The sequence below is a fragment of the Zonotrichia albicollis genome, chromosome 8 (assembly GCF_047830755.1).
Source record: "Zonotrichia albicollis isolate bZonAlb1 chromosome 8, bZonAlb1.hap1, whole genome shotgun sequence".
In the NCBI taxonomy this organism is placed as follows: domain Eukaryota; kingdom Metazoa; phylum Chordata; class Aves; order Passeriformes; family Passerellidae; genus Zonotrichia; species Zonotrichia albicollis.
In genome coordinates, this window is record NC_133826.1 from 2,399,979 (window position 1) to 2,415,864 (window position 15,886).

General features: G+C 47.9%; 1 protein-coding gene across 1 annotated transcript in view; it reads right to left on the bottom strand.

Annotated features, from left to right (window-relative positions):
* The window catches only part of ROR1 (receptor tyrosine kinase like orphan receptor 1), a 165,306-nt gene extending 150,982 nt beyond the window's left edge, over window positions 1-14,324 (bottom strand). The window contains exon 1 of the mRNA XM_074545629.1: window positions 13,825-14,324. Within this exon, the coding sequence (XP_074401730.1) occupies window positions 13,825-13,927 (103 nt within the window). The 5' untranslated portion in view covers window positions 13,928-14,324. The remainder of the gene's footprint in view (window positions 1-13,824) is intronic.
* Window positions 14,325-15,886: the final 1,562 nt, after the last annotated feature.

The window sequence follows — 15,886 nt, forward strand, 5'->3', positions numbered from 1 at the left end:
AAAGAGGAACAGGTTTGGTCAAAACATCCTCCTGTGGCTTTAAAGATCCAATTAAGCAAAGCACATTCCCCAAATGAAAGAGATGCTAATAGAAAGCATGGAAGCAGTTCTTGGCTGACACAAGAATCCACTACGGGTGTTGGAATGGTTATCTCCACCATTACAGCATAAGAAAACAATATGTTCAAAAATTGAACAATTGGCTGCATTAATCAAAAAGGGGCGTCTCAGAATTCTTGAAGTGGATGGTAGAGAACCTGCTACCATTAGATTGCCTATGGAAAAAGAAACCTTGGACTGGCACCTGATTAATTCAAAGGATTTACAGGAAGCATTATTGACATCGTCTGCAAAAGTAGATACCAGCAAATTAGTGCCTAAAGTTTTGCAATGGATGTCAGAATGGAACTGGATTACTCGACCCTTGAGAGAAGAACGCCCTATAGAAGGAGCTATTACAGCCTCAAGGCGTGCTGCTGGCACTTGGCAAGAAAAAGGACAATGGAAACATCAATCCACAGAAACCCAAAGAACCCCCAGGACCCTGAACTGCCAATGGAAATGATCCAGCAGGGCAGCTCAGAGGCGCAGTCCCGAGTGGGCCCTGCTGCTCCCCAGGATAGTGGGAGTGGAACAGCAGCTGCTCTGTGGGATGTGCCTGTTGTAGTGTGTTGTTAAGTTTCTTGTGTTATTCCCCCAATTTATGTATTGTTCTCCCCTATTATGTGTAAAATGGTTTTGTTCCCCCAGTTTTTCCCGCCACTGCTAGCCTGTCAGCTAAGTTGCTATGGTAACCGCTATTCATAGTTGCCGATATGTAATTGCTCCTCCCCTGGTTTCCCTTATCAGTGAAAGTTGTTTCCTCCCTAGGTCCAGTCAATCACCCCCTTTCTCCTCCCAGGTTTCGAGAACCTTCTCCTCTCTGGAGATGGTGGCTGGCTGGGGTCCCAGGACACCTCCTTTACCTTTTGATTATTGGTCTCCATGGAGTGTCAGTTCTGTGAAGTTCATCCCCTCACCTTTCCCGATTGGTTCCGCCTGTACCCACCCCCCCTCCTTTATAATCCTGTTTCACCCCCTATGGAAAAACTTTTTCCCGGTTGGTTTCCCCGCGTTTGGATCCCGCAACACCTTCAATAAACCGATGTTTAACCCCCGGGAAATGGTCAGCTCCGTTCCTCCCCTATACCAGCGGTGTGAGCCAGTCCGCAGCCAGCACAGCCCGAGGCCCTCAGACGCCGAAGGGCGCTGGCCAGGAATTGCAGAGGGGCGTCGGCCTTTCGCCCTCAGCTAGTCGGACTCTAAACTTCGGGCCACATATGCCCCCCTCTGCATGTGCCCTCAAACCCCAGCATTCCTGAGGCAGCCTTTCCCCACAGGCACAGCACATCCCAAATTCAGTGCACAACGTTCCCCCTCCAAAGCTCCACCAGCTCGCTCCCACAGAGGGCAAACTTGTCATTAAAACACAAGAAAATAACAAAAATTTAAAAATCCACTCTGCCAAGCAGGCAGTAAAAGTGAATTTCCAAATGTTTAGTGCAGAGGTGATCCTCCTGCATCTTCAGACATCCCAGGACCCAGGAATGAGCTGGGAGCCCCAGCAATAACTGGGATTAACAGTGGCCCAGGGCAGAAAGTGCTGGTGCAGGCCAGGAAAGGGCTGCCAGAGCCTGCCCAGCCAGGTGCCCCCCTTTTCCAGCACATTTCCACCTGGGCTGGGGGCCAAAATAAACCACCCAAGTCCCAAATCCCAAACATCAAAGATGAACGAGCACAAAGTATCTGAAATGTTTCCTAGTTTGGCTCAGAGTGGGAAATTCTGCAGAGCTCAGAAAGGATCAAGCTCTGTGCAACAGGAAAGAGACACTTGAAGCTGCCTCCCCTTTCACTTCATCTAACAAATGTTTGATAAATTCAGCAAAACGGAAAAATCCTGAAGATTATAAAATCCTTTCTCTACATATACAAAAATCACTCATAACTCTATGCAGTGATGAAAAAGTAATAAAAGCCAAAAAAGCCACGTGAGAGACTGAAATGGGAGTTGCTTCCCAGTCAAAATTTAAAAGCACAGCATTAAACATTTCCTTTTTTATCTTTATATTCCTCCAAAATGCGAAAAGTTCCTTCTCAGAGAGGTATTGCTCTCCTTGAACTGCACAAGAAATTACTAAATATAGGTTCCAAGAACAAATTCTGTCTCAAGTTGCAGCAGCTTTCACCAAGTACTGCAAATATTTTCCTGACACACAAATGGAGTTAAAATTTGGAAATTATTTCAAGTTCCACGTTCAGTCTGAGAAATATTCCTCACAGAAGAGGTGTGTTTTCATTAGGATTTAACTGATTTATTATCAGCCAAATGAGATACCTTTTGTGCACATTTTTGGAGGAAAAATTGGGATATTATCCTTAGGGTTGCTGGAGAGCATGAGAACATCTATGGAACAAAAAGTGCAACCATTTGCATTTGGCTGCTCATTTGAACATTTTTGGATAATATTTTGTTTGGAGAAATCCAATCCCCCCCTGAGCAGGGTTTTCCTGTCTGCAGAGAGAGCCCTGGTGTGTCCCTCCCTGGGCAGCCCTGTGTGTCCCCAGGGCTGAGGGGACACCAATCTTCCAGCACATCTCACCCACATCCAGCCATCCCTGCTGCCCTGCACGAGGAGCAGGAGCAAAGGGAGCGCTGCATCCTGTCCCAGGACTGATCCCAGGATTCCAGCTTCACACCTCTGCACATTGGCCAGCCCTGGGAAGGGCCACAACCCCAGCATAAAACCATCCCAGTGGGCAAAAACCATCCCAGTGGGCAAAAACCATCCCAGTGGGAAAAAACCACAGGATAAAACCCCACAGGATAAAACCATCCCAGTGGGAAAAACCATCTCACTGGGCAAAAACCATCCCAGTGGGCAAAAACCATCCCAGTGGGGAAATACCCATTAGAGAAAAACCATCCCAGTGGACAAAAACCATCCCAGTGGGCAAAAACCCACAGGATAAAAACCCACAGGATAAAAACCATCCCAGTGGGCAAAATCCCACAGGACAAAAACCATCCCAGTGGGCAAAAACCCCACAGGACAAAAACCATCCCAGTGGGCAAAAACCCTACAGGACAAAAACCATCCCAGTGGGCAAAAACCATCCCAGTGGGCAAAAACCATCCCAGTGGGCAAAAACCCACAGGAGAAAAACCATCCCAGTGGGGAAATACCCATAAGACAAAAACCATCCCATTGGACAAAAACCATCCCAGTGGGGAAAACCCTACAGGACAAAAACCATCCCATTGGATAAAAACCCACAGGATAAAACCATCGCAGTGGGCAAAAACCCACAGGACAAAAACCACCCCAGTGGGCAAAAACCATCCCAGTGGGCAAAAACCCACAGGATAAAAACCATCCCAGTGGGCAAGAACAATCCCAGTGGGCAAAAACCACCTCAGTGGGCAAAAAACCACAGGATAAAAACCCACAGGATAAAACCATCCCAGTGGGCAAAGACCCATAGGACAAAAACCATCCCAATGGGGAAAAACCCATAGGACAAAAACCATCCCAGTGGGGAAAAATCACCCCAGTGGGCAAAAACCTCACAGGACAAAAACCATCCCAGTGGGCAAAACCTACAGGACAAAACCCTACAGGACAAAAACCATCCCAGTGGGCAAAAACCTACAGGACAAAAATCCACAGGACAAAAACCATCAAAGTGGACAAAAACCATCCCAGTGGACAAAACCCCACAGGGCAAAAACCCCACAGGGCAAAAACCATCCCAGTTTAGGATGGTCCATTTAGATACCAGAGATGCTGGGAACATTCAGGAGTTGTAGCAGTACAAAGTATTTCTCCCATTCCTTTAAGCACCACGTGTATTTTGAGCCTAACAAAGTCCCTGAGAGGAACTGCACTTCTCTGTTTTACAGGATAAAATATTCCAGGACACTCTACGTTTGAAGTGTCTGGAAACAAAGCAGCAAAGGAGAAAAAAAAGTGGATTTCAGTCTAAAAATAAGAGAAATCTATCAAAATAAATGTTCAGTGTACTTTGTTTGTGTACTGGTGACAAGTGCCATCATTAGCAGGCCTGAGTTCATTCTTTGGAGCTCTTTTAAGGCAATAATATCCCACACCAGGGGTGGGCACATCGTGACTTTCACGTGGAAATTCTGTCTGTCTTCCTTTACACAGGAAATATTTCAGCTGGCTGAAAGCAACTGCCCACTAAAGTTATTAAAAGATTCATGACATGCATCCTCTAAAGGATCCTGGCAGAAAATCTGTCAGGCTCTGCTGCTCGGATTGATTGAATAATCAGCACTGCTCAGTGACTCAGCCATAACCAGGATCTTTAGGATAACAAAGCAGGTAGAGATCAAAAAGTATTTCCCTGCTGCACCTCAGTCATCTTCAGTGTAATCCTCAACATCTCTGGTGTCAGTAATTCCCAGCAAGAACAGAGCAACAAACAGCAGGATAAAATCAAGCCTTGATACCTGATGAAATGAAAGCTAAATTAGCACAATAATCCTTCAAGAACATAAGTGCCTCCTCAAGGAGCCTGACACCAGCTTATACAGGAAGGGCAGAAAAAAGCCAATAAAATTCACTTCAGTGGGATAATGCAACAAAAGCTGAAGAAAGTTGAGCCTCCCATCACCACACATCCATCCCTTGCAACATTTCAAATGATTTTACAGTTCTCCTGACAGCTCTGTACATAGACACCTCTCAGCAAATGACATGGGATATACACACACCTAATCCCCCTTGCCCTGCTGAGACACAACTCCTGCCCTCGGGCCCTGGCAGTTATTACAATTAGTCCAGCTGAAGTTACCCTTGATAATCTCAGGAGATAATACCTGGCAGCAGGAATAGGATAACAGAACATCCGACAATTACAGGCTTTGGGTAGGGGATTTCTGCAGAGCTGACAGCAAAATAAACAGCACCTGATGTACAGACCTGTGCAGGAGCCTGAACTCTGATTGTCCCAAAGTGTCCCTGCTGTGACCCTGCTGCATGGGCTGTGCTGCCTGAGGCCACAGCTTCACTCATTTACTGACACAGAAAACTCCAGTTTAGACTTTGCTGCTGCATTCTGTCAAAACTTTCTGAAAAGGGGGGTTGCTCTTAGAGCTAACCGTGGATTTTTAAAGTTGGATGTACCAGAGGTACTCCACAATAAATATGAGACAAAAAAAATTCACCCAGTGCTTCAGAGCTCCAAGCCCAGAGCCTTCAGAATGACCTTGGGTGAGAGAACTGAACAGGACTGAGTCTCCTCTCTTGGATGAGGGAACCAAACACAACCATAAACTCAACAGAGCAACCTTAAATGTTCAGATTCCCAAAAATCCTTGCAAAGGTGCCCTGCTTACAGCAGTCTCTTCCACCATGAGATATTGTTACCCTACCAAAGGTGTCATGGCAAGGAAAAGCTGTCAGTTTGCAGGTGGTCTCTCCTTCTTTATTGCATGAATTCCCTGAAAATTCACCATCCCTGCTATCGACACCAAGACCACCTTTTCCTCTCTCCCCCAGTACCAACTCTCAACTTCTGAAGTTTTCAAGACAGATCAAAGAAGCTCCCCAGAACCATTGGGACCTACAGAAATGTTCAAAGTGTGATCAGTGCCAAATGTGGCTCCCCAGTGAAACCAGTTCAGGAAGGAAGGAATGGCCCAGTTCACCCAATGCCCAACCTAATTTGTCTCACCCTGAACAGCTCAACCAACAAAATATTGATGTTGACATTCCCTGGAGGCTTTCAGCTTGAAATGAGAGGGGTTGGGCACACACTCCTCACATCAGGACCACATTTGCTGCTGGGAAAAGTAAGAGACAACAGATTTTTAAGAGAAAATTGTCTAAGTTCTGCACATAAAATACTCTCAAGTTTGCAAATATTCTACTGCTGCTTAGGAGTCAGAAATACTCATTAGGATTTAAAGAAAGATCAATCACAAACAGAATGCAAGAACATAAATCACATCCTACAAACAGGCTCTCCAAAGCAAAAGAGCAAATCAGATACCAACTCTCCCTATAGAACACAAGAAAATCAGGGCAGCATTTTCTTTTAATCCCTGATGAAATATAATTTTGCTAACAAGATTCCCCTACAGTGAGAGGATGCCTTTGCAGCTTCTTCCCTTGCCTGGGCCTCTTTTTTGGAGAATTTGTGTAGCAGAGGGGAGTGAAAGGAGCAAAAACTCTATAAGGTTTTTACCAGGGTGTCCCAAGGCCTTCCTAAAGCTCTTTGCTGTGCTAAAAATGCAGTTTATACACAGGTAAAATGCTGCTGTTCTTAATATATTGAAAAATACTTTTTTTTTTCCCCAACACAGAGCAACAAATCCTGCACAGAGAAGATAATGACAACATCCAGCTTATGGGAATGACCCAAAACTTGGGAGAAAAGGGGTCTGGAGCTCCAATGGTGCTCCACTGCTGCATCCACTAGAATGCATTCTGTTATCCCACAGCAGGTTTCAATTATTCATCTCTTAATCAACTTCAGATTGACTTCTTTAAAAGGATGCAATTTTAACAATAAATCTCATGGACAGTGTTAATTAAAAGCTAAATCTTGCCCTGAGCTGGACGCCCAAGGTCTATGAGAACGTTCACAGCCCATTTATTTACTGCAGCATTGTGTCAGTTATTGAATTACAGTAAATTAAAAACACAGTGACAGAGCAATAGCAGAAATGAGCGAGCCTTGTTGCATCTCACTTGCAAAGGTTGCCAGACTTGGGCTCTGTCAGGCTGCCAAGAAAAGTGAATGTAAAAGTCAGGGGCCCTCGGTTCAGAAACATCCTCTGGTGAGCATGAAGTGTCTCAGCCTCAGAGATGCCAGCAGGCAGAAGCAAAGGTGCACCACGAGCTCTTCCCTGGCCTCCTGAAAGCATTTAATGATATAAATCCATCTTCCTGACAATCAGCTGGGAATTAAATGACCTCTTGTCACTGGAGGTGAAACTCACTGAAAGCAGAGCTCAACGTGGTGCTCTCTCCACTCAGCGCGTTCTGGAGAAAAAGAGATGTCTCCATCGTGCTCCAGATTTTCATTAAATGCACAGAGAGATAATGTGTTTTATAAAGAAAAACCCAAACATATGGAATGAATAATTAGCATACACAAAAAAGAATTGAAAATGAAAACGCGCAGAACGCTTGTTACTTATACAGCACATCAAGGACTTCAGAGTAAACAAAACAATTATAAAGACACTTCCTTTCATTGGCAGCCAAGTTCATTTTGGAGAGGAGATGCTCACCCATGATAACTGGCCCCTTACAGGAAAAACTGGGAGAGGCAAGAGCTGTTGTGAATCCAGTGCAGACTGCACAGGGCTCAGATGCACACTGACTGCACAGAGTGCCCCAGGTGAGATGTTCCCTGTACAGCAGCATCATCCCTCTCCATGAGCAGAAAGCCTGGCAGAGGTTCTGCAAAGAGCACCTCACTTGAGGAAAACCAGGTCTAGTCTCAGTTCTAACACTGATTTTGTGTTTTTATTCTCTGACCAAGCCTGTGTCTTCCCGAAACCTCTGTGTGCTCACAGCCACATTTATCTCTGAGGACAGAATGACTGGAGCTGAATTCAGAGAGAGAACAAACCCCCTCTACACCTTAAATGTTCCTCAGGAGCGGATGGCAACATGGTCAGAGCTAAAGGCCCTCAAGAATTTTGAATTTAAGGCCACCCAGATCCCAATCCCTCCTTGTCCAGCACGTGTTCCTGCTCTGCAGGAGCAGTCATGGTGTTCTGTATGGACCAGCCATGGTGTTCTGTATGGACCAGCTCTGTATGGACCAGCCAGGGTGTTCTGTACGGACCAGCTCTGTATGGACCAGCCATGGTACTCTGTATGGACCAGCTCTGTATGGACCAGCCACGGTGCTCTGTATGGACCAGCCACGGTGCTCTGTATGGACCAGCTCTGTATGGACCAGCCATGGTGCTCTGTATGGACCAGCTCTGTATGGACCAGCCACGGTGCTCTGTATGGACCAGCTCTGTATGGACCAGCCAGGGTGCTCTGTATGGACCAGCCACAGCATGGACAGCCTCATTACATTCACACCCTCCATGCTTTAAGATGCTTCAGCATCTTCAGGAGGGACGGAGCCACCAGAGCAGCTCTGCAGAGGAGCATCCACACGGTGGCTGTGGAAGAGCACATCCTTCCAGAGGCAGCCTGGAGTTCCCAGGGTAGCAGAAGCATCCCCTGCTGCATTCCCAGCCTCTGGAGGGAACGTGTGAGGAGGTTACAAAGCATTTTTCCCTGGCTTATCTCTGATCTCTGCACTTCCCATGGCTGCTGCTGCTCCAGCTCCCAGCCCCACCACTCCAGCTCCTTCCTGGATCTGCCTGGAGCAGATGTTCAGGGCTGTGCTGCAGACAGACAGAGCATCTGGGAACGGGACAGGCGGACAGCCCTGGGAGGGAAGGAGCAGAAGGTCACAGGAAGCCCTTGTGCCCTATCAGTTTCAGCATATGACCTGAGCAGCTTGAAAGAGAGCTTTTAATAAAATGCAGGCTTCCCCCAGAGCCTGCAGGAACTTTTCTCAAGAACTCACCCAGTTATGAAACTTTCCCAGTGCATATTGGGATGGCAAAGTCCTAACTTAAAGCTAGTCCCAAATATCTGAGAGTGAGTGAAAGCACATCTCTGCACAGCTCAGGGCTTACAGAACCATGGAACATCTGCACAAAGTCCCCAGCACTTCTGCTCCAGCTCCTGGGGACAGTGGCTGCCTGTACACACAGGGACTTGCCTTGTTTGTTGTTTTTTTTAGCTTTCTCTGACACAAAAAGCAGACAGATTTTCTTTGCCTTCAACATTCCCAGGGCATGAGAAAAACACCCAGGATTCCTGTCTCCAATGTGACATCACAGAATCACAGAATCCTGAGCTGGAAGGGACCCCAAAGGTTCATCCAGTCCAGCTGCTGGCCCTGCACAGACACCCCAACAACCCCACCCTGTCCCTGGGAGCATTGCCCAAACGCTCCTGGAGCTCTGGGGCTGTGCCCATTCCCTGGGAGCCTGGCTGGTGCCTAAATACCCTCTGGGGGAAGAGCCTTTTTCCTGATACCCAGCCCAAACCTCCCCCAACAGCCTCAGCCATTTCCCAGACAAGTAACAAGAGCAAAGAGGTCAGAAAATCTCAGCTGGGTTAAGCCACGCCTGGACCAGCACCCCCAGACTGGCACATTCCAGCCAGGAGGGACACAGCAGCCAGCCCCACCAGCACCACGAGCCAGGACATGTCCTGCAGGACCATTCTGTGCTGTTCTTTACCCTCTCTGATCAACCTGACCCACTCAGCTCTGCAGAGGGGTTTGTTAGAACAGGATATCAAGGCCAAAAACCCCACAGAACTCGGTGAAGCAGCAAAGCAGCCCCGAGCTGAGCCTTGTCCTGCTCCTGCCCTGGGTGTGTGTGAGCTCCACGGGGTGAACCAGCAGGGAAAGGGCAGCTCTGCACACACAGCCCTGGCCCCACAGCCCATTTATCCCCGCCACTCCCTCCTCCATGCCCTCTGCTCCTCTTGCTGACCACTCTGCACCATCATTTTTTCAGGAATCCTACCTGGCAATCATCCTCCAAATCTGCATCCATCCCACCTACACGAACCATGGCATTCTTCCCACAAGCTCTTCCTTTCATCTGCTGCCCTGCAGATTTCCTTGGAACAGTGGCACTGAGTGTCTGCACTTGAGGAGGGGGTCCTGGAAAGCAATCTCCCTCACGCTGGGATGCTGGCAGGGAACAGGCTGAGCTTATTGCTTTCCTCACCAAAGGGTTCCTTTCTCAAGCTTCTTCTTTTCCCCAAGGTGCCTGACTTTGGCAGAGCACCATTTTCAATATTGCACTGCATCAGAGTCCAAATATAGGCAAATTCTTTTCTTTAACATTATATTCCTTGGAGGACTTCAAAGAACTTTACTATTAAATAATAGCAATATTTAGAGCTTTATCATCACATCACACACTAGTATAATATAGATATATATTTAAGCTGAAATTATTCAGTTTTTCCACCTTGGCAAACTTCACAGTGTAGCCCCCCCTGGCTCTCCTGTTGTTCCAGCCCAATTAAATGACATTAAACATGTCCAAGCCTCTCACATGCCACACTCCTGGCAAGGACAGCAGTGACTCTGCTTGTAAACAGTCAGGAAAAAAAAAAAAACAACCAAAAATCTGGAATTTCCTCTGCAGCACCTGACCAAATGAAACTTTACACCAAATGTAGAATTCCAGGAATTTTAAAGCACTTCATCATAAAGGATGTAAAAGTGCAATCATCACCCCCACAGAAGCATCCCTCAGCTAACACCAGCATTTTGTTTTTATTTACAAAGAATCATTGACAACTGCTGTCATTTACTCATTGCACTGCTGTTCCATTTACACATGTGCAGATTCGTTGTCATCAAGGAGATGTTGAAAGTCAATGAAAAAGAAACAAGAAAAGCCCTGCAAATTCACTTCATTATTCAACTCTTTGGGGGCAAACCCAGAACTGCTTTGAGCTCAGCTTTGGGGAGCTGATTTCAAGACTCAGCACGGGGTTTGCTGATTTTTAAAGCAGGAACCTGGGTCAAAGGCAACACTTTAACAGCAAAACAACTGGATTTGTACTGGTTTAAGTAGCTGGACAGGGAGGAGTGTGTCAGATGCAGGCTGGGTGTGAGAGCCCCACCTCTGCTCCAGCTGTGCCAGCTGTGATTTTTCCCGGGATACCCACCCAAGGTGAGAGCACACCAGGCAGCAGAAAACACCTCGGACAAACAATTCCTGCTTCTGGAGACACAACATTGCACACATCCAATCTGCAGTTGAGGATGACTGAGGGGGTTTTTGGGTTTTTGTTTCCGGGGCTTGGGGAAGGAAAGGTTTACACTTTTTCTTTTGTCTGAGTTAGCTTTCTACATGCTCCTGGCTCGCAAGACAATCGCTGTGTGTAAAGCAGCTGCATTTAGTTAGAGATTTTTTAAAAGAGTTTTCAGCTCTGAGGTGCTCTTTGGAGTCCCAGCAGACCGCTGGATTTCTACATCTGTTTCTAAAGAGCAGGATCCAGTGTCACACCTCAGGGAAACTCTTTTTTCCTCCTCTCTTTGCGTACTTAAATCCATGCACAAGCTTTAAAATACTCCCCTCCTAACACTCATTTGCAACACTTTAAATCCCGGCGAGGACATAATTAACACAGCAGTTTCGGCAGAAGTTAATTATGGAAACAAAGGAACGATGTCCTGAAGATAATTTGCTGCTACTTCAAGCCACTTTTGTCAAGAAATACAAGGCTGCAACCTCAAACAGTGACATCTACCCTCATCCTCTTAGAGGCTTAAGGCAACAAAAGCATTTTGTTTGTTTTTAAACTCATTTCTGGATAGGCTGAAGCAGCAGTCTGTGACCCAGGGATGGAACAATTAACCACAGGGACTAATCAAGAGCTGTGCAACTTTATCTCACAACTTTCAAGGAAATCAGCAGCACCCCCACAATCTAAAACACAATCTGGAGATCTGTGGGTTTACTCCAAGCTTTTAAAATGTTTTTCTATTACTCACACGTCTTTTCATTGTGACTCCTCACAAAGTTCCACGATCTGGAAGAACAATAATGGAGCTGAACTGGGAATATCCAGAGCCACATGCTGCAGAAAACGTCCAGGCTGGAGAGGTGCTGTTCCTTAAATTGACATTAACTTGGTGGTTTTATTTGGAACGCTCGGGCCAGCCCCTGAGCACCCAAAAGGCAGTGAATGGACAAAGATTTTGGGGTTTTTTTGCTCCCTGCAAGGAAAGGTCATGGACAAAAAGGCAGCAGCAGGAGACAGTGGTCCACATTCTCTTTCTGAACGTGTCAGGGTTAAAGGGTGGGGACTGAAGATTCCATCTGGGCTGGGCTTCTGATAGAGCAAATTCTATTTACCTAACCACTACAGTCACCTTAAAGAAACCTGTAAAACTTTTTAGGACAGGCTTTTTCTTTGTTTGGCTTTTTTAATTGATGTTGGACGTTCAGGTTCCCTTATTCTTCCACAAAACCTAGTATGTGGTTGAACATGTAATAGATGTCTATCTATAAAAAAAATAAATAAATCACTTGATCTGCCCATGAATCCACGCTGTAAGTATTTGCCAAAGATATTATTCAAAATACAGGAAATACTTCTCTGTGGAGAGTAACTGTACATAATCACAAATCACAGTCCAGGCTGGAAGGGAACTGGAAGGATCACCTGGTCCAGCCTTTTGTGGGAAAGGGAGATTATCCACTCTCATCTTGGAAACCTCCCTCCAGCCACGAGGATTCCACCACATCCCTGGGGTGCTAATTCCAGTAAATTATTGTTCTCACTATAAAAAAACACTTTCTTATACTGAGCTGAAACCCTTCTTGGTGTAAGTACTACATGAGCTGTGCTGTAATGACTACATTAATATATAAGGACTAATAATAACAATATTAATATATTCACATACAGGTTAATTCATTCTTTGTTAGGTACTTCCCAGCAGAATGCACAGAAAATAAGAAATTATTCATTTCAGACTCAATGTGATAAATTGCTTTATGCTAATGAGGTTTTATTTTTCCCTTCCAGGCTCTTTGAAACATGAAAAAAAACCCAAAAAAACCCAACAACTTGCATTGCCCTAAAGATTTGAAACTATCTGAAAAACCAGGGGGGAAATAGCCTTTTTTGCCCCTTTAAAAAATACATCCATTTGTTAAGCATAGACAGCACTCCCTGGAGACACTAGAAAACGACTTTTGAAAATTTTCCCATTGAGATGTCATGAAGAATTCCCACCCCTAGCTAGAGCTCATCCAGCCATTGAATGTGGGGAAGTCATTCCAAGAGCTCCACTCCCCCTCTCAGTGCCGGGAACAGCATCCTCAGGGACAGCGGCACCAACCCCGGCTCAGCGACACCACAAGACTTTTATCTGCTAGCTACAAGCACATTTTAAAGGCAGTTATCCCACTTCATTTATCATTTTAGCTTTTTCCACCAACTTTCGCTCTTTAGCGTTCACTTTTTTCACTTCTTTAGCTATTAAATGCAGGCATATTATCAAGCAGCACTGCTCCGAGGTGGGTTGTGATTGAAGCACCCACCACAAACCGCTTTGGAGGAGCCGGAGCTCACGTACATCCAACTCGCAGTGAAATTCTCATGCAGGCGTCCAAAAACACTGCTCACTTTTTACTGACTTGGCCTGAAGGAATCAGTCTTTTTCCAACTCCAGCTTTCCCAGCTCCAAGGTCCCTTTATGCCTGGGCTACGCTATGTTTTACACAGAAATCCCTCGCAAAAAGGCTGGAGTCAGAACCCTGACAGAGCAGAACGATCGCGGGATAAGTATCACTCGCTAAATGCAAAACGGAGACGCTTTCTTCTGGTTGCAAATAAATAAACACATAAATAAATAAACAAACATTTTTGAGGGGTGCAAGGGGGGTGGGATGGCGAAACAGGCACTGAGAGCGGATCCAAGGGCCGAGTCCCCAGTGCGGTAACACACCTCGGGCACCATCAATCACGGACCGCAAAGCGGGACCGCCTGGCAGTGCTTACGCTGGGAACGCTCACCGGCCCCAACACTTGGAAAGAGCTTTTTTACGAAGCAATTAAACACGGACCGAGCATAAAACCCCGCGCTGGTTAACGGGAGGCGGCGCGGGGCCAGCGGGGCTCCCCTCGGTGCCGGCCCGGCTGCTTTCCCTCATCCCGGCCGGGACCGCCGCCCGCCCTGTCCCGTCCCCCTTACCTTGCGTGGCGTCCCCGGGCTCGGCGCGGCTCCCCGCTCGCAGCAGCAGCAGCAGCGGCAGCAGCAGCGGGAGGCTCCCGTCCGCGCCGCCCGGCTGCTGCATTCCTGAGCCGGCGCTGCTCCCGCATCCACCGCGGGGCCGCCGCTGCTCCGTCCCGCGCTGTGCCGGCGGGCGGGCGGGCGGGGAAGGCGGCGCGGGCGGGGAGGGAGCGGGGCCGGGCCCGCCGCCCTCAGCCCGGCCCGCTGTCAGCGCTGCCCGGCCCCGCAGCGCCCCCGCGCGGCTGCTCGCGCCGCCGCCGCCGCCATTTTGTCCCCGCGCGGAGGAGCCGCCCGCCCTCAGAGCCCTCAGAGCCGCCCCTCAGAGCTGTGAGGGAGGCGGTGGTGTGGGGATGTCGCGTTCCCTTCTGAGGGACCGTCCCTGCCGAGATGTCGCGTTCCTTTCTGAGGGACAATCCCTGCCGAGATGTCGCGTTCCCTTCTGAGGGACCGTCCCTGCGGAGATGTCGCGTTCCCTTCCTCAGAGTCGGTCCCTGCGGGGATGTCGCGTTCCCTTCTGAGGGACAGTCCCTGAGGGGATGTCGCGTTCCCTTCCTCAGGGTCGGTCCCTGCGGGGATGTCGCGTTCCCTTCTGAGGGACCGTCCCTGCGGGGATGTCGCGTTCCCTTCTGAGGGACAGTCCCTGCAGATTGTCGAGTCCAGATTGTCGCTTTCCACAGAATCGCCTGCGGGATTATCGAGTCCAGCCTGCGAGCAGACACAACCACAGAATGGAGGAGTGGGGGTGATGTGGTCCAGCCTACCTTCTCCAATAGCCCGGAGCCCATGGCATGGGGTTGTGTCCAGAAGGTTCCGGAATGTCTCTAGTGAGGGAGACTCCACACTCCTCTCCGGACAATCCGTTCCAGTGCATGGTCATCCACACTGGAATGGTTTTGATCCCTTCCCCAGGGTCTGCCCTGCATCCTGTAACTGCAGTCTGTGGGATTACTGCACTCTGAAGGACACGCTTTTCACAGAATCACACAAGTGTTGAAGTTAGAAAAGCCCTTCAAGACCATCAAGTCCAGCCTGTGATCCATCCCCGCCTTTTCAACCAACCCAGACCTTAAATATGCTGTTCCCTCTCTCTGGTGACTGGAAACCAAGATTTTGGGCAGGAGGGTTGGAGTTCCCTCCTGCCAACAGTGGATAACATTTTTGCTGGAGTTGGAGGATGTTGCCAAAACTGGTTGAAGCTCCTAGGAGTGATAACTACTTTCCATCCAGGAGAATGATCACATTTCTGGGATGCTTAGATTAGGTTTAGGGTTTCAAAAGTCAGCAACTGTTTAATAAAAAGCTCATAAGCAGAGTGGAAACAAGGACAAGATTAAAGGAATTTCCCCCTCGCTTCCTGCTAGATCAGATCCCTTAGGCTTTTCTTCTGCCATATGAATCTTGTATTTCTTGTCAGACACTAACAGAGTTTCAAGAGGAGGAAGAAACCCAGATAAACATCTGGCAGCGTGTTAGGGAAGGAGATTGAGGTCTGGAACCTCCTTCTTCTCACAGATACAAACATGCCCATGTACCTCCTCTCAGCAGCCAGGAAAAGGACAAGAGATTATCCACTTTCTCAGGAAAACTGGCCAATAAACAAACATGGGTGAAACGGACGAGGTGAGCTAAGGTTGATGTATTTTAGGATCTGGTGTGATGCATGGAAGGGACTGTCAGCTGCTGGCACCTGAGTGGAGTTTCTGCTGCTTTAGGTCCTTGAAGTTCCACGTCCAATCCAGGTGAACAAGGCGGGCCCAGCTCCAGGCAAGACCATCAGGCTGGCTCATGGTGGCAGGTCTGAGATCAGGCTGAGAACCAACAGCAGCTCCAGGGCCGTTCCTCAGGGACCGTTCCTCAGAGCCATTCCTCAAGGGCCATTCCAGCAACGTGGGACATTCTAGACACTGGGGCTGCTGACAGGTCTGTAGGGATGAGACAGGTCTGAGGTGAAGCTGGGAATGAGACAAGTCAGAGAGAGAACAGGGAATGAGACAGGTCTGAGAGAGAACAGGGAATGAGACAA